The sequence below is a fragment of the Vitis vinifera genome, chromosome 4, assembly GCF_030704535.1.
Source record: "Vitis vinifera cultivar Pinot Noir 40024 chromosome 4, ASM3070453v1".
In the NCBI taxonomy this organism is placed as follows: domain Eukaryota; kingdom Viridiplantae; phylum Streptophyta; class Magnoliopsida; order Vitales; family Vitaceae; genus Vitis; species Vitis vinifera.
Window position 1 is genome coordinate 3,216,729 of NC_081808.1, and position 19,256 is coordinate 3,235,984.

Sequence of the window (19,256 nt, forward strand, 5' to 3'; positions counted from 1 at the left end):
CCCGCAAAACAAAAAAAAAGGTGGGACAAGGCTAATATAGGAATTCCCATATTTGCCCCACTTCATTTATTTATGTTTTCAATTTTGCACTTTTAAAATATTAAATTATATTAAAAATAAACACAATTTATAACTAAATAAATATTATATATAAATTTTATTTTTATGAAAAATATTAATTTTATATAATATTAAAAAAAAGTTGAAAATGAAAAAAAAATCAATTAAAATAAAATTTATTTAATATTATATATAATCAAGAGACAAAATAAGGTCATATGGGAACCCACTCTGAACTTGTCATGGGTCTTAAAAGAATTTTCAAATTTGTCTCAAATCTATTTATATTTATTTCAATCTCATCATATTAGAAGTGGAGTGGGATAAGTACAAAAAATAAAAACTTGTCTAATTGTCATCCCCATTTAATCTATAACAAATATTAATAACATGTTGAAATTAATTCATCATTTTACCATACTTATAACATAGTTATGTTTCGATAAAACTTTTCATCATCCTTTTAATCTTCCGATAAAACTTACAACCAAGTATTGCACAATTATCTTCTCATCATCCTTTTAATCTTGATATCTTCTCATCATCTTTTTTTTTTCCCCCTAAATAGAATGTTTGAAAGGGTTAGGTTTTGGGTTATGGTTATGAATTTTATTAAGTTATAAATCATGATTTTAATTTTCTTCGTTTGAAGGATTTTATAAAGTATTAATAGTTTGAGAGTGTAAATAGAGGTTTATTTTTTTTTCTAAATTTATTAGTATTTTTCTAAGACGTCTTTAAAATTTATTTAAGTTTAATGACTTTTTATAATTTTAAAATACTTTTAAATAGTTAAAGAAATTCTATTTAATATAGTGTCAAAAGCTTTTTCTTATAATCATCATTATGTAGATAGGATATCCTCGTCTTATTTCATATGAGATCTAACACGAATTTAAAGAGTATAATGGTCATTTAACAATTCAAGTATTGAATTTCAAAACGTAAGTGACTAAAACAAACATTTTATAATAATAGAAAAGTTATTTGCTACTAAATTTCTATTGAAAGCAAACGATAGTTTCCTAAGTACTCAACTTTAAATTGTGATACATTCCCAAGTACCAAATTTCTTTAAGATAAATTGTGATATTTCTTGCAACGAAGGCAAAAGTCACAAAAAATCCCCAAGGGGACCCCTTAAATTCAATACAGAGAGGAAGGGAAGAGGGCTTTGGAAGAGAGAAATGGTAGTGACACACCTCCCCAAGCTCCACACCCACTTCTTCATTTCCACGCCTCCGCCCTCCCTCTACACCCACCACCTCTCCCTCCTCCGCATTCCCAAGTCCACCCTCACTACCGCCGCCACCGCCGCCACTAGTTCTACTACTCATCCACCACCCATCTCCACCCCTGACACCCACATCCAAATTCCCCTTCAAAACCTTTTTGTGCCCCCAGAAACTGACATCTCCGCCACCAGCACCCCTCTCACTGCTAGAATCTTGAAGGGCTCCAACATAGTGTTGAGTAAGTATGCTAATGATGCTCAGGTTGTGCAGGCTGAGTTTGTGAAGAGCAGTGTCAGGACTGAGGACTGTCCCTCCGATGGGTTGCCTGAATTTGCCCTCGTGGGACGGTCTAATGTGGGAAAATCCTCTTTGCTCAATTCGCTCGTTCGCCGGAAACGGCTCGCTCTTACCTCCAAAAAACCCGGTGAGTGTAACGCCGTCGTTTAATTGTTGCTTGTTTAAAACTGTCGTGAGTTTGATTATTTCTCAATTTCATCTTTGGAATGGATTTTGTGGTCGAAACCAACGTATATTTTTAGCATTGGGGTTTGGTTCGTGTGGAAATACCTCAAAATTGAAGGACAAGACCGGTTTCAAGACGGTGGCGTTTTGTTGGCTTAGAGTGCGCTTGGCAGCACCCCAGTATAACAAGTGTTTTTAAAGAAAAATGCGTTTTTAGAGAGCACTTGAAAAGTGAAAAATCATTACTAGTGTTTTACGAACAAGCGGTTGATAGGTAAGCACTTGATAGGTGATTAAAACACTTAGAACGCTTTCATTAAACACAATGCGATTAGAAACTATACAAATGTGCTTTTAGAGTCTGTTTGACAGTGATCCTAGGGAGGGCTCCTAGCTTAAAAAGTGTTTAGGAAAAAATGATGTGATTGACAAAATTTAGGAGATGCTTTTAAAAATTTGAAAAATCACTTGTAGTATTGGAAAATTACTTGTAGTGTTTTTTAAACTAATACTTGATAGATGATTCACTTAAAACACTTTCAGAGAAAACATTTCAACTAAAAACACTTTGAGTAGAAACGCTCCCAAACACACTCTTAATTGACTCTTGAAGTATTTTTAGTGCTTTGTTGATTTAGTTTTCCTTTTGTTTTGTTTTGGAAGTGATTCGAGTTAAAGTGTTTTCTACTTGTATTGTGCAACACTTTTAAGGAGAATCCCATTGTGGTTGGATATAAACTAAAAAAAAGTGTTTTTTACCATGTTTTCGGTAATATACTATATAACAAAAATTGAGTGATTTTTAGAGGAATCACCTACTTATCCAAGAATCACTTTAATGGATTCTTTGTATTTTAAAAAGTGATAATAAAAAATCTGTGAAGCACCTAATTTTTATAAGAAAACGCTCTGAAGCATTAAGAAGTGTTTTTAGCCCTTTTCAGACTCACCCTAAAACATGCTTGTAGTTTACATTTTACTAATTTATGGGTCAAAGCCAACAAATTTGCCCATACTTATTTCAACAATTTAGCTTGGGATCTTATATACATATCAAGATGTTCTATTAGAGTGGAAATGCGAACTGCAGGTCTTTCGTGAATACAGTGGAAGAGACTACCAAGAACATATATAATAATAGCCTCCAAAGTATATTGATCAAAGTTTTTGACATTTGATAAATCTTCGGAAGAAAGGCAACAGCTCTTAAGATAATCCAGACTTTAACAACTCTAAGCATCTTCTGTTATGGTATGGGGAGTTTATCACTTGATCCCTTCAAATGATGACCTCTTTGTCCTTGCCCTGTTTTCTTATTTTTCTATTGGGGGATGCGATCTATGTTCTATTACATTCATTCCATTATTTGATCTGGAAGGATAAGTGGTATGCCTTTGAGGGATTCGTTCCCGAATCTTTATTCTATAGCCTCTTCAACATTCGCTTAGGTGGTTGATGTTTGACATGGTGGTAGTTGGGGCCTTAGGTTCTTTAGACATCTAAATGTCTGAGAGTTGGAGGAAACTAATGTCTTTTTTGGGAGGCTGCATGATTATTCCATCTCTTTGGGTAATGATGATAGTATGGTGTGGTTGGAGACAAAGAATGATTACTTTTCAGTTAAGTCTTTTTACTCCTCGACAAGTAGGAGAGCGAAGCCTTTCCCTTATGGTGTAGTTTGGAACTCCTGGGCTCCTACAAGAGCTAGTTTTTTTGCTTGGAAAGCATCTTGGGCAAAATTTTTGACTCAAGATCGGCTCAAAAAGAGGGGTTGGAGGATGCCTAATAGATGCTGTTTGAGCAAAGCAAAAGAAGAGATGGGATATCTTATTCTCCTTCATTGTTTGAAAGCTTGCATGTTGTGACAATTGATTTTTGCTCTCTTTGACATACAGTGGATTATGCATTCCTCAGTGAGACGAACGCTCTTGAGTTGGGGCGGTTCCTTTGTTGGTAAAAAAAGGAAAAAGACTTGGAAAGCTGCTCTTTTATGCCTTTTTTGGTTCATCTGGAGGGAGAGAAACATGGGAGCCTTTGAGAATTGTGATTGGGTTAGATTGTACGTTAGGGATGGTTTAATGTCGTCGTTAAATTTTGTAGATTGGTTAGGTACACCATAGGGGGTGGTTGCTGGTTTTTGTGTATTGGTGCTTGGTATTTTTTTGGTTGCTTTGTATATGTTGTGTATTCTTTTTTAAATCAATTAATACTTCCTTTTTTACCTATCGAACAAAAAAAGAAAATAATGCACCAGTACTGTCTGAAGGAATAGAGCGCATTTCGATGCACCAAACATTATCCATGTGGCATTTAGTGATATGTGAATGTATCAGGAAATTCTACTAAGATTTCTTAATCATGGGGACATGACATATCAGCAATTTAGCATTTCAGCTAGTAGTTCACACTGCTAAACTGAGGAGGCTTAGGCGCTCTTGCTAATAAAAACACATGGTAGAGAGTTTTAGAATACAATTAACTTGGGGGAACTGTGAGAATCAATATGCTAAGTTGAGTTGCTTTTATTGAAGACTCCTCCAAATCAAATTGGCACCCCAGTTACTTTCTTCTATCAGCATTCAGGTGACTTAGGTGGTGTTTGCATTTTTAATTAATTCTAAATAGAATTTAATTTAACTTAACTCTAAATACAACTTAATAGTATTATGTTGTTTGTTTGTTTTCATTTTTTATTTTTTTATTAAGTATTAAGTATTAATAGGGATGAGGGTTGTGTTGAGATTGTTTTTTTTTTTTTTTTTTTATTAGAAACGAAGAAGATTATATTAATAAAAGAACAAATACAGGAGAGAAAAAAGAGACAAAAGAAAGAGAAAAAAACCAAGAGAAGGATGAGAGGTCCTTCTTCCTACACAAATACCAAGGAAAAACACCCAACAATAGAACTCTAAAAACAAAAGAAACCCCATCAATCTTCAAACTCTTGAAACGCAAACCCCAATCCAATTGAGTTGTAGAATGCTTAGAGGAACTCCTCTAAAAGCTTCAGTACGAGAAACCCATAGAGAAGAATAAAACCGGATCAAATCCCAAACTATCTCTTCCGTTCTCCCTTTATCCTCAAAGATCCTATTGTTCCTTTCTTGCCACATCATCCAAATCAAAGTAAGGCAAACAATTTGCCAAAGTGTCTTGTCTCTTAATGAGTTCCCCAAGCCTTTAAAAGAAATAACCAACATGTCCTCAAGGCTCCTTGGAGGGACCCAAATCACACCTACTAGATTGAACAACCTGTGCCAAAGTCCAATGGTAACGGGACAATGAAGAAAAAGGTGGTCAATCGACTCTCCATTTCCTTTGCAAAGAATGCACCATTGAGGACAGAGGGCTTTGTAGGGTCTTCTCAATTACAACTTGTCATTAGTGTTTACCTTCCCATGTGCTACTAACCAAGCGAGGGCCTTAACCTTTGAAGGGACTTTTGAGCTCCATAAAAACTTGGCCGGAAGGAATATTAAAGGATTTGAAACTTTTGACAAGGCATAGAAAAAAGATTTCATTGAAAACGAGCCTGACGATGACAAAGACCATGCTCTTGAGTCTGATGAAGAAGGGGAAAGAAGCACAGAATTAAGGGAGGACATTAATCTCTGAAGGAGATCAATTTCTGAATCCGTTAGATTGCGGCGAAAGTTAAAATTCCAAGACAATGGTAAGGAATTGCCAAGGACATTTGAGACAGTGAGGTTTTTCACAGAAATAACTCTGTAGAGATCAGCAAATTGAGAACACAAAGTTTGGTTTCCCCACCAAAGATCTTCCCAAAACCGAATTCTCTCCCCATTGCCCACCACTAGGCGGACAAAAGGGGAGAACTCCTGGAAAACTTGAGCAATAGCCTTCCAAGGACATCTGTGAGACCATCTAACCACCATGTTGGCGTCCCATCCATTAGGATGTGTCCCATATATACTCGCAATAACCTTATGCCAAAGACCGCTCCTTTCTCTAGGGAACCTTCAAAGCCATTTCCCTAAGAGGGCACTATTTCTCATAAAAGTCTTCCCAAAACCCAAACCTCCCATCTCCTTTGGTTTACTAACAACCTCCCATCTGATTAGGTGATCTTTCTTCCCTTCCCCGGCCCCAGACCAAAGAAAATCCCTTTGCATCTTCTCAATCTTTGAAGCTATAGATACAGGGATTTTAAAGAGGGAGAGGAAGTAGCTAAGGATGTGAGACAGACAAGACTGAATTAAAGTAATCCTCCCTCCCAAAGACAAATAGGCCTTTTTCCACCCATCCAGCCTCCTCGAAATTCTCTCAACCACTGGATCCTAAAAGCCTATTGTCTTTGGGTTCCCTCCCAAAGGAAGGCCTAAATAAGACAAAGGCCACTTTAACACTCTGCACTCCAAAACCAAAGCCAAACTAGACAACACCTCCTGCCTAGTGTTAATACCTGAAATGATGCTTTTTTCTAAGTTGATTTTTAAACCAGATACTTGCCCAAAAACCAAAAGGATAATCTTAAGGTTTTGAAGAAGGTCCAAAGAGGCTTTAGAGAAAAATATGGTATCATCAGCAAACTGTAACAAGGACACTCTAGTCCTATCCCTCCCCACAAGGAAACCCTCAGTTATCTCAGTTTCCTCAGCTTTAATCATCAACCTACTTAGAACATCTGCTACAAGAGTAAAAAGGAAAGGAGAAAGAGGATCTCCCTGTCTCAAACCTCTAGAGGCCTTAACCCAACCCTTTGCATTCCCATTAACTAGGATAGCAAAACTAGAAGAAGATAAACAGCCCCTCATCCAAGATCTCCATTTCTGGCTGAACCCCTTCCTTTGAAGCACATGATCTAAAAAACCCCAATCCACATGATCATAGACCTTCTCAAAATCAATTTTGAAGACTACCCTTTCCTCTCCTGACCTTTTTTTCTCATCCACCACTTCATTGGCTATCAATACAGCATCCAATATTTGTCTCCCTTTCACAAAGGCTCCTTGAGAGCCAAAGATTGTTTCATGTAGAACTTTGCGTAAACGCCCTGATAAGACCTTAGCAATTATCTTATATAAACTTGTAACCAAACTAATAGGTCTATAATATGAGATTTTAAAAGTTTGGCTTTTCTTAGGCACCATAGCAATGAATGTCGCATTTGTACTTTGATTTATTACCCCTTTAGTGTGGAACTTAAAAAACACCCTCATAAGATCCTCTTTTATCACATCCCAACACTCTTGATAAACTGCTATGGTAAAGCCATCAGGGCCAGGGGCCTTTTCCTTATTCAATTGGAAAACTGCCATTCGAACCTCCTCTTCAGAAAACGGTCTATCCAACCAAATTGCACTCTCTTCAGAAATAGGGGCCCAATCAATCCCTTCAATCTTCCAAGAATCACCTTTGGGTTTGGAATAGAGATTCCCAAAGAAATTTGCAATCTCCTCAGAAATAATCTCAATGTTATTTAAAGTCTCCCCCCTCTCAGAAATCAGAGACTTTATGAACTTCCTGCTTCTTCTTCCAGTGGCCACTCTGTGAAAAAACTTAGAGTTGTAATCCCCTTCTTTAATCCACTTAACCCTAGATTTTTATCTCCATTGTACCTCTTCCTTCAATAACAAATCCTCTAACTCCTTCCTTCTTAAGGTCCTTTCCGAAACCAGATCAAGATTTAAATTCCCTTCTTGTTCAATTCGATCAATTCTGCCTAAGTCCGTAAGAATGTGCTTTTTCCTCTCTCTTAAATCTCCAAAGACCACTATATTCCACTCTTTCAACTTTGATTTAATAAACTTTAGTTTCCTCATAAACTTGTGACTTTCCCAACCTTCAACCGTACACTCTTGCCACCAATCTCTAAACTTCTCTTTAAACTCAGGATGGAGCAACCACATATTCTCAAACCTAAAAGGAGTCGGCCCCCATTTAAAAGGATTAGTTTCCAAACAAATTGGGCTATGGTCAGAGGTCCATCTAGGAAGGGCCTCTTGAATACTTTGAGAGAAAAAAGAATCCCACTCAGAAGAGAACAAAAACCTATCTAACCTCTTGCAAATAGGATCGACTTGCATGTTTGACCATGTAAAAGCCGCATTCCTAAGAGGGGGATCCAACAAACCACTTTCCCTTATAAACTCGTCAAAACACCTCATGTTGACTGTTAACCTAGAGTCACCCATCTTCTCAGATATCCTCCTGATCACATTAAAATCCCCTCCTACGCACCACCTTGGGAAAGTCAGACCATGCAGGTCTTGAAGCTCCATCCAAAAGTCCTTCCTCCACACTGCCTTATTCGGGCCATACACTGAGGTTAACCAAAAAAACCCTTCCTCATCAGAGTTCAATTTTACAGTAACAGAGAAAGATCCTAACACCTTCTTTGAACAATTGAACTTAACTGAATCCCACAAGATCACAATCCCCCCCGACGCCCCACAAGCAGGAAGAGCAACCCAATCCAGACTTTTACCTTTCCAAACACTACTCACAGGCCTCCTATCCCAAATTTCACGCTTTGTTTCCTGAAACATCACCACATCTGGGTTTTGAGTACTTAAAAACCTTCTCACAGTCCTCATTTTCTTCCTAGATCCTAAACCTCTTGTATTCCAACTTAAGATCTTCATGAAAACAAAAACAACCCGACACAACCCACACCCAGAACTAATCCTCATCTCGAGTTCTAGAGTCATTTTTCTTCTTTCTTCTGGAATAAACCTTGTCCGCAGAGAGAGCACTCCTGTTCTCTCCTTCCACACCTTTTCCATTATCCTTGACAATTCTAACCCTCAAACTCTCTAGAACCGACTGAACCTTGACCATCTTCCGAGGCGTAAGCCCCTCAACCTGAAAACCTTCCAACAGGAGGGTGGAAGGTTCTTGCACTGGGAACGAAGCCTCACCTGAGACACCACGCACCTCAGGGTTACTGAGAGTTTCCCTAAGGAGAGACCGGTCTTTAAATTTTTGGTTAGAGGTTTCTAGGGGAACCACCACACCTTCCGAACAGGACGCACCACCACGATGGTTGTTATTCATCACAGGAGAGATAAAAACGGACCCACGCTGAAAGGCGTAGCTTGACTCCAACGGAATCGAAGAAAAAGAGAGACAGCGAGAAGGGTGAACCAAAGAAACAGAGGTTTCGAGGATAAAATTTGGCTCAAAAGCCCCAGACAGAGGAAGATCTCGCTCAGATACAGTTGAGAAAGGAGTATGCACCTCATTGATCAATTTGCATTGCAGAATCCCCTCTTCTCCCTCTGTCTCGCCGGTAGAAACTTTGGATGTTTCAAAACCAATGGAGAGATCGCTCTTTCTGGAGTGAGATTTGCCCCGATAAGTGTCTCGATTTGTCTCCAGTGAGCCACCTCCTTCAAAGTTTCGCTTCGGGGTAGAAGACCTCCTCAAATCTCGGCGGCCCACTTCTTGCTCTGTGCCTTACGGAGATTGAAGATCCTTTCGGCTTTGACGACACTTGAAGAAGACCTTTCGGCATTTTATTCTTTGCAGTGAGCCCTGGTCTTAAGAGCTTTGAAGATGAAGATGCATTTGGGCCGCCATTAGAGGATCCTTTATGGGCTGGACCCGCTAGGGGCCCAAAATCTTTCGCCCCAAATTGGGCCCAATTAGAACAGGCTTCAAAGGCGTCTGGTGTCGGCCCGATGTTGCTTCCCGCCGTTGGGCCCAACATCCACCTTCCCTTTCCTTTCTCCCCCTTAGCCGATTTTGAATCTGAAGAACTAAAATGGGAACGATGATGAGGCATCCAACTATGGCACTCAATGGTCCTGTCAATAGCTCGTAGCCCCTCAACGATCTGTGGCTTTTGCAAGACGCAACCCCCGGCTGACCTCAGCTCGTCCTTGCTGCGATTCGACTCAAGCTTGATAGAGTCTTCTCTGGTGACTGTAACTGCAATCATGTATGTCCAATCTCCATCTTCTACCTCTAATAGCGTTGGAAGCACGACATTTGGAAGCATCTCCACCCACAATGTTACCTTCGTCAAATCAACAAACTTCAAAGATTTCCTCGCCACCTTCGTTACCCTCCCCCACTGCTGCAAAATGTGTCTCAACTGCACCTCATCCCACAGGTGGAAAGGGAGACCTCTTAGTTCCAGCCACCCCCGTCTAAATTTTCCATTAACGACTGAGTTCTCTTTTGGCGACCATCTCCTCAGAGCAATAACCTCTCCTCTCATTGTGAAACTCCCTTGATCTTGAATCCACTGAACTTTCCTTGCAGATTCCACAAAAAAACACCCTTTGTAAGCAGAAATGGGTGTTACAGACACCATTCCTTTCATCCCCACCCTTCTCGCTATAGCTTTTCCAACCTCACACCAGTCTCGTATTTTTCCTTTGCCTTCACAAACCACAGCTCTTGCCCATTTTCCAACTGGCATCTTTGCACCATTCCTAGTTCCTTTCTCTGCAACCACATCAGCATAGGACCTCTCACCTCTGTACATTCCTTTGCTCTCTTGAGGCTTTTTTTGCTTCTCCTTCGAATCTCTTTCAGCTTGAACAGAGAACTCTTGGACTGAAACAATCACCTTCCTAAGATTTTCCCACCCACAACCATTAACACCTCTTGGAACAACTAAGACCAAAGGTTTTCTCTTTGCAACGTATTCTGTGATTTTCATATATCTCCCTCTGCTATTAAAACATATCTCCATCAGATGAGTCCTAGTCTTGCCCCTCATTTTTCGAACGAAACCCCTGGAAGCCTCCAAATCCACAGCTTTCTCTAACTGCTCCACTAACCAACCCGTCTCCTCCTCTCCAAAACCTAAAGAAACCACAAAACCTCGACTTCTCTCTGTTATTGAAATCCACGTTCCTCCATTGCAATCTTCAGACTTCACCTGGAAAACCTTTCTCTCCACTACAACCGACTGATTTCGAATCATCTTTTTAGAAGAGCAAGGACATTTACATGTCCTGACTGCAACAAAGTTGGAACTGCAACCCAGTAACCTGGCCCCTAAACAGATAAACTTCCATAGAACATCTTTGAATTCATCTTTGCTAAAAAATAAATCTGGTTACCAAGCTATCATCTCTTCCATCACAGATAACAACAGGATGAATAAGTTACAAAAATAACCACACCAGGTTGTGTTGAGATTGTGTATTGATTGTTTTAAAATGTTATTTTTAACATTTAGCAAAAAGTCAAATATTTTAACTTTTTCTATTCAGTCAAAAAATTTTAAAAATAAGTAATAAGTAGAAAAAAAGTTAAAAATAAATAATCTAAAGTTTGAAAGCAAATTACATTTAGTATTAAATTAAAAAAACAAACACCACCTTACTCCCATTTGGTTAGACATGCTTAAAATTTATGAACCTTTCAAAGGTTTTGTTTTTGTTTACTGAATTCGAAAAATATGAGCAAGAGAGGCTTCAATGCAACTGTAGCGGTTGTTAGACTACATTTTTTTTGTATCCATGGATTTTTGTATCAAATTGCCTCCTCCCCAAGTGTTTAATTTGGATCCCATATTTTATGTAATGTTACAAAAATGATTCTTCAGGGATTTTGGCTTTGCTTTATTCAATTTACAAGCTTTGTGTTGTTTTGTCTTTTTGTTTTATAATGTGGGAGGGAAAAGGATCCGAGTTAATGCTATTTATTTTTTTCAACCTGCAGGGAAGACACAATGCATCAATCATTTCCGGATCAATGATAGTTGGTATCTAGTGGATTTGCCTGGATATGGGTATGGTTTAGATCAATAAGTCATTCTAACCAGGATAATTTCATTACTAATTGATTCTTGTCCAGCACATGTGGCCTATTGTTCTTGGCTATTATTGGTTATTGGTTTGCTTTGTCAAATTCACAAGTCAACCCTAAATTCATCCAAGTTTAATATCCTTGGCCAGGTTTTAATATGTCTCAGTTAGAATTTGTTTGGATCTCGGCCAAGTTCTGGGCCAGTTTGGTTTAGTATAATTCTTACAGAGTTAACTGCTATATATATATATATATATATGGGAAAAAAGGGTTGTTAAACAATCTTAAATCTGAGACACCCCTCTTTTAAATGCCTGTGTATTTTTATAGTGATATTATCCTTTTCTTATATGATATCTGGAGCTGTGGTTTTTCCAGTTAAGTTGATGAGTTAACTCCATTCCACAAACTTGTGTGAGTTGATATCCAAGTTATATCAGTTGAAATGTGATTATGCCTCTACAACATTCTGATGTAAGCTGTACAGGTATGCTGCTGCTCCACAAGAGCTTCGAACTGATTGGAATAAGTTCACTAAAGACTATTTCCAGAGCCGCTCGACCTTAGTTTCTGTATTCCTTCTTGTAGATGCTAGCATTCCTGCTAAAAAGATTGATCTCGAATATGCCAGTTGGCTGGGTGAGAATCAGGTATTTTTTCATGTCTTTTATATACAACATTAGGGAAAAAAGATATTTAAAGGGATTTAAAATGAAGCCACACTAGATACATGAGCTTTGGCATCAATATACTATGGGTTTCAAAAAAATTGTCATGTCAGTTTCGCTTCTTATTTGATGGTTCTATGAGCAGTAGTAGCTCAGCCTTTTCACCTCCTCCCCATCTTCCACCATGTTTGGTTAGGGGATATTTCAGAATTAAGGAAAACGGAGAAAGCATGTTCAGGAACTGAATCCCCAGAATGGTTTTTAGTAGGCACTAATGAGTTTTCCCACTTCAAACATGACAAGAACTTTATAGAATCTTTTGCTCTTACCTGGGTTTCCTTGTTCTGAGCAAGCCAGCCAAATATAATTATTGAGCAAAGATGGTGGTTTCCTTAACCGCAACTGGATGCTTCCATTATCAATTTTCTGTTATTGAACCATGTGGTCCTTTCAGATTCCCATGACATTGATCTTCACCAAATGTGACAAGCGCAAAAAGAAGAAAAATGGAGGGAAGAGACCGGAAGAAAATGTTGAAGATTTTCAAGGATTAATACGTGACTTCTTCCAAACAGCACCACCTTGGATTATGACCAGCAGTGTATCCAATCAAGGTCGTGATGAGATACTACTGCACATGGCTCAGCTTCGCAACTACTGGCTCAAGCACTAAAGGAATAAAGAAGCACACTTCCAAATTTGCGGCAATTCCAAGTTTTGAAGTTTTACTGAACTTCCTAATAGCAATGTAGGAGTACTAGCGGTTAAATTTTTGGTTCTCTAAAGATAATGTGTGGTTTTCCAATGATACATTTTGAAGCCTTGATTCCAGGATCAAATGCACACACCACACACCTTGCAATTAAATTATTGTTGTTTTTAGTAACTTGAGGGAAGATCAGTTTCTAATCCTTGCTGCTTCCCCTGGGATAAGGGTCTGACAGGAATGTGTATGTTGGTTTTGGTCTAGTCTCTGTATTTGGTTTGATGTGAGTGCAATCTTAGAATGAAGGAGATGCCTCTGTTCACTGTGAGGTAGTGCCACAAGTTAGAATCACTTGGTGTGGGAACTTCTATCTAATTGAAATGGGTAATTCTGGGTGGGGGTTCAAGGTAAGTTAATATAATCTAACTTACTGAATATATACATTAGCACAGGATTAAGATCAAGAGGAAAAAAAAATAAAATCATAAAAGAGGATTAACCACATGATTACGTTGTTTGATACATGATTTAATAAGCATGGGATTTTCCTGATCAGCCTCTTGGGACTAAAAAATTGTGAAGCACTCATTCGACAGTAGCTAAAACTTTTATCATGAAAGCTTGGTGTGGGGAGAACTTAAGATGAATCTTCAAATTTCCAATTCCATCGGTTAAAATTTCCTTTGGCCAAACATATACGGAGTCCTCTCGATAAATTTCAGGATTCAGGGCATGTTTTAAACATTGAAATAAAAAACAAAAATAAGAAACCAATTCCAATTCCATTCATGAATATCTTTAAATTATGAAAACCAAAACCCAATCTGGATTCCAGATTCATCTCTTCCACATAAATCATGATTCAGCCCAACCCACTCCCATCCTATTTCTTACATCCAAGCACATAGTAAAATTTATCCTCGAATTTGAACCAAGGCATTGCAAATCTTCAACCTGATGAACAAAAGGGTAACCGCCCCATATGACAAAGGACCCAAAAAAGGGGGTGGTGAATTGCCCAAGGGCATTAGGCAGCAAGGAAACTGCGCCTTGAACCTTCTCAAGGGTTATGCATGTAAAAGCTAGAGTCAATGTACAGGCGCAGCTACCATACTGTTTAGTTAATCCAAAGCTATGGCAAACATGTGACACCTACATAAAACCATGAGTATATATGATGAGAAATATGAATAAGTTACCATCCGACCTTATAGTATATAAATTTAACATCTCCAAAGTAGGGGAAAACATGCGTTTGGTAACAAGTTGAGTACACTCGATAATGGTCCAAAATTTGTTTTGCATAATTCAGAAAAACTAAAACAGAAATAGACTTTAAATGGACTTTGAATCTCAAGAGGCTGCTGCTCCCTTCTTCCTTGGAGCTGCTTCAGTACCTACCCAAAACCAAAACAATGTGTAGTCAAATAACCAAAACAAAATATGACCCCTAACAGAACAAAAATCATTGAGAAAATTGTGAATCCAAAGGGGAAATTGTTTACCTTCTCTGAAGTTACTCTTAAACCTACATGGAACATGACGGAGATACCTCATTCGCCCTGTTCCAGTGGTCTTCCTGCGGATTGCCTTCACACTCCAATTATCTAAATTCAAACTCAATACAAGCAAACTGATGAGTAACAACTCATGTTTTACCCCCACCATTTTTTGATGGACAAATTAGAATATTAACCACGGCTAATAAAAAAATGTGCAACAAAGTACACAGGGAGTATACAAAGGTGCAGAACAACAAAAAAGACCTTACACAAAAAAAGTGCTCAACCAATCAACAAATTCCAACACAGACATAGAGGTTTGAAGTGAAACTTCCTTACCCAAATCCATAAAAGAGCACACAAATAGTTTTTCTAAAGCTTGAATCATTTGTTTCACATTGACAAATACTATAAGATTCTTCTCTGTCCAAACAGTCCCAAATAAGAATAAAGGGCAGCCCTCCACACCTTCCTAAGCTCCTTCCCTACATCTAAAAACAACCCCTGTTTTTTCTCCCTTTAAAAATGTTATGATGAAGTTCAGATGGACCCAGATATCTTGATTCCTCAGAAATATAGGGTGAAAAAGAAAAAGTAATAATTCCTCACACCAATTCTTAGACAAATAAGTGAATAATTTGCAGACAACCTCCACTGACCTATCAACTGAATGTCATGCAATTACTTGGTTTAGTGGCATTGATTCTTTCTCCATTTCCAATTAGCTAAAACTAAGCATCACTATTTTCATCACTTCTCCAATTTTTCAGCAACCAAACAAAGAATTAAAGAATGTTATAAATACCAGGATTGGGCATAATCATTCCTTCCATGCAAATTCAAGCACAACAATTGTTAAAAACTTATAAAAATGAGAAAAAGACTCCTCCAACAGCAATTAACATCAAACAATATACATGTCAATAAAAAAACACAACAGCTACCAATTTGGGTGATGGAAAAATCTAGTAAAGAGGGAAATGCTCCACTCCAACTGCACCTTATTTAACTACTCAGCTTAATTGAGCATATGTGTTCAGTTGATTCGATTTGATTTTCTATTTTATATCTTTAAGCCAATACAGCAGAAGCTTTTCCATTTTCCAAAGTTACAATGAAGATTAAGGCGTGCCAAAATTAAGCCAAAAAAAAAAAAAAAAAAAAAAACCAAGAGAGAGTACATGATACATCCGAGACACATAAAATGTCATTATATTCAAAATCAATAAATGAAAAACAAAATGAGCCAAAACTGCAACAGCATCAAATGAAAAGACTGTTTAATAAATACTGTATTTGGCTGCTAACCCTATTTATTTGGAAACCAACAGAGGAGTGTGTTTGGTTGCTAATCCTAATTTTTTGAACAAACAAGAGTGGGTTTGGTTGCTAACCCTAATTTTTTGAAAGCCATCAAGGGATCACAATACACTATGAATTAACCTCTGAGAAGTCCACGATCACATATAATTCACGTATACTCGATTTTTTCGAGAACCAGTGCCAAACAACACCACAAAAGAAACCATGATTTTATAATTGTTTTCCTCAATTTTCTCAGCAACAAAAGAAGGACAAGAAACGTAAGAGATCAGATAATGACTCACATTTTCGGATCCGGCTAGAAGGAAATCCACAAGCAGCGCATCGGCTCTTCTGAAGGTGAAAGCTTCTGCGTCCACATCGGACACAGAGCGTGTGGGTCTTGTTCCTCCTCTTTCCGAAGCTTCCTGTTCCCTTACCCTGTTCAATTCAACATCAAAATCAAAATCAAAATCTCATACAATACATATTCTTCATACATATGATTCTGAAGAGAGAGAAAGTAGACAGATATAGACGTACCATTTGTGGAGTTGCAGAAACCCTAGCTTCGGACGAGAATTTTAGGAGGAGAAAATGTTGAAGATATTTATAGTGCGAGTGTTGTGTTGTGATTTTTAGGGTTTTGGGCTGGTGGGCGAAGGCTGAGAAGTTGTGCACATCCCTGCGTATTTTAGCATCAAGACTTATGGGCCGGGCCAGTCGATTTTAGTGGCAATAAACTGGGTACCGGGCTTTCTCATCCCTGCGTAATTTTGCATAAATACTTACGGGCCGGGCCAGTCGATTTTAGTGGCCCTACTCTAGGTACTGGGCTTTGGGTAGCAGAAGCCAGAGTGCTTTCCTCATTTTTGAGCCGGCCCAATTCTAGGTTTTAGGTTTAGAGTGGATTTTACATAACAAATTTGTGTTGGAAATCGCTTTTCATAGTTGATATCATCTTAATTTTATTTTTTCATTCATGAAAACCGATGTGATATCATCATACAACGATGATATTGATACGCCCAATATTACCAATACATATTTTCAAATAAATGGCTTATTATTAGCGTAACATGAAGTCAATTTCGGTCCAAAAAACCTGAAAAAGGCAAAAAGAAGAAGGGAAGTGAAATAAAACCTTGAATTGTTTAACATATAAACCTTTTCCCGTAAAAAAATGGTTTTTTATACTTAGTTTTACTATAAAAAAATATAAAATAAAAATAAAAATATAATTGAAAGTAATTAGAAACTTTTATATTTTTAAATCTTTATATAAAAAAGATAAAATAAGTGAAATAAGTTTGAAATAATATATAAAATTAATTTATTTATTTTTAAATATATTTTTATGTTTCTTCATTTTTTCTTTCTTTCTTTCTTTCTGGGAAATTATCATGCAGCATTTCTTACTTCTTATAAAAATAGCCCATATTAAAAACTTAGTGGACAGGCCGATGTTATGATCGTAACAAAATTGCGGAGCGATTGAGCAAATTGGGCCGTTCACATTTTGTTCCACGTCGAAGCCCACATCACAGTGATTCTAGGTGGGCAAAGACTAGTTCCATAGTTCCATAGTTCCATTATTAATGAGCCGAAAACTAATGGGCTGGTTGGGTAGTAGCAGCTAGAAAGGCCCAATAAAGTCCTTGGAAGCCCAAAACACGTAATATTATTGAATCAGTAGTGTTATAGTAAGTGCAATTGTAAAAAGGAAAAATAAATTGGCCTTTTTAGAAGCCAGTTTTTTAAAGTATAATAAGACAAAAATATGTAAGAGCCATTTATTTTTTTCCCATAATTTTATTTAAAATTGTGTTAAAAAAATGCTTAATAATAAAAAACAATATTCTTTTTGGCATTCTCATAAAAGCCTTTTTTGATTCATGTAAAAGGTTATTTAATGTTTAATACGAAGATTTGTAACATTGTAGGCTATCCTAATTCTTGGCTTTTTCTTAATCTTTGAAGGGATGATATAACTTGGCATAGAAAAACATCAATCTAAAAATATTAGGATTGACGTGGGCAACCTGTCAAAACTTTAATCCCCATATTGTTATGTATTTATTATTATTATTAATTATATTACATATTATTTTGTTTAGAACATAAAAAAAAATATAAAATATAATGAAATTCATTTTTTAATTATATTAGACTAATAAATTTATGATTCTTGTTTAGTTATTAAGATATTTTTAAATATTGAAACTTAAGCTTAGAGGTATCATTTACATTAAATTAGTAATTAATAATCTATTTTATGACTTTATGACATTTAACTTTTAAAATATTATTATATAATATATTTTCTATTTTATAACTTTGACATTTGTATTTTATTTATTGGAAAACTCTATTATAAGTCTTTGTTTGATAATCCATGAAAACTTGTGGGAGCTTGTAGAAACCCGAGTTGCCTACAAGCTTGATCAGGATTGAGAACTCCCAACCCAATCTTGGGCTCGGTTTGACATAGGTTAGACATATTTATAAGTGGATTTGAGGTAGGTTGATATTTTAAGCTTGTCGAAGTCACAATTCTACTTTTGTTTTTCTTCATTTGATATCCAATTTTTCAACATCTAAGATCAATGTGTTTCTCATCCTCTCATTCTAATACCATGCTAGATCAAACCAATAATAGCTAATCTCAACACAAATGAGAAGAATTAAGGATATCAATATGTATATGGCAAACTAGCTATTTAGGCACAAGAACAGAGTTCAACTTTTTAAATTCTCTTGGCAACCAAACGGATAAGATCTAATCATAATTAGTTCTCTATGTTTGACACATTTCCAATCTAATGTTTGGAGTCCCAACTTTCCTCTCACTGTAACCAATAACTTAAACCAAACATAGAAAGTATTGAAAATATGAAAACAATTATTAAACGTAAGAAGATTGAATCTTTATAAATGGTGTTGAATTGGAAAATCCAAGAATGAGTTCTTATATATTCAACAAGCAAAATAAAATATAAGAATTAATCTAAAAGTTCTAGATCAAAGTCGATCAAGTTCCTACTTCCGATCCCTAGTAAAGAAGGAAAGAAAACTTAAGGAAATCTTCATAGATCTATTGAATAAGAAAACCAAAATGCTACGACTCTTCTTTTCCCTTTTATTATTCTTGTTAATCTCTCGAAGCATGAGAAAAGTTCCTTTAGCCATCAAAAGATGTTTAAATACGTCCTTTACAAACCCTAGGTTCATAGAAAAAGTTTTTGAGCCTCACAAAAGGTGTTTGACCTCATTAAAGGCAATGATGTCTACTAAATTGCTTCAAAATAAGTCTTAATAAAAAGTAATTTATGGTGTACATCATGTTAGTACCATCAATTGTTTTATATGCAATGAATGCTTACGTGTCCCGTTACGCATTAAATTTAAGAATGGTAAACCCTTTTGGGGTTTTCTCATTGAAATTTTCATTTGTGAATGGATTGACCATAATCTACCTACATATCATGCAATGCCTCTAACTCTATTCCTTTGGTGAGGGTGAACAAAGACTCATTCTCTAAGCAAGTTACGTCACCTACCATAGTTTCTCTCATGTGAGGAGTGAGAGGGG

General features: G+C 36.9%; 2 protein-coding genes across 2 annotated transcripts; one reads left to right on the plus strand and one right to left on the minus strand.

Annotated features, from left to right (window-relative positions):
• The first annotated feature begins 1,100 nt into the window (after positions 1-1,100).
• On the plus strand, positions 1,101-13,165 carry LOC100257669 (GTP-binding protein At2g22870). The gene is made up of 4 exons (XM_002284210.5): positions 1,101-1,719; positions 11,400-11,469; positions 11,974-12,136; positions 12,609-13,165. Exons 1-4 carry the CDS (start codon positions 1,248-1,250, stop codon positions 12,825-12,827), a joined length of 924 nt encoding a protein of 307 aa, XP_002284246.1. The 5' UTR covers positions 1,101-1,247; the 3' UTR covers positions 12,828-13,165.
• Positions 13,166-14,047: 882 nt separating this feature from the next.
• On the minus strand, positions 14,048-16,375 carry LOC100247371 (large ribosomal subunit protein eL37x). Its single transcript, XM_002284213.4, has 4 exons — positions 16,208-16,375; positions 15,970-16,105; positions 14,366-14,467; positions 14,048-14,257 (listed from the first exon to the last, which is right to left on the minus strand). The coding sequence occupies exons 1-4, from the start codon at positions 16,208-16,210 to the stop codon at positions 14,214-14,216; spliced, it is 285 nt and encodes a 94-aa protein (XP_002284249.1). The 5' UTR covers positions 16,211-16,375; the 3' UTR covers positions 14,048-14,213.
• Positions 16,376-19,256: the final 2,881 nt, after the last annotated feature.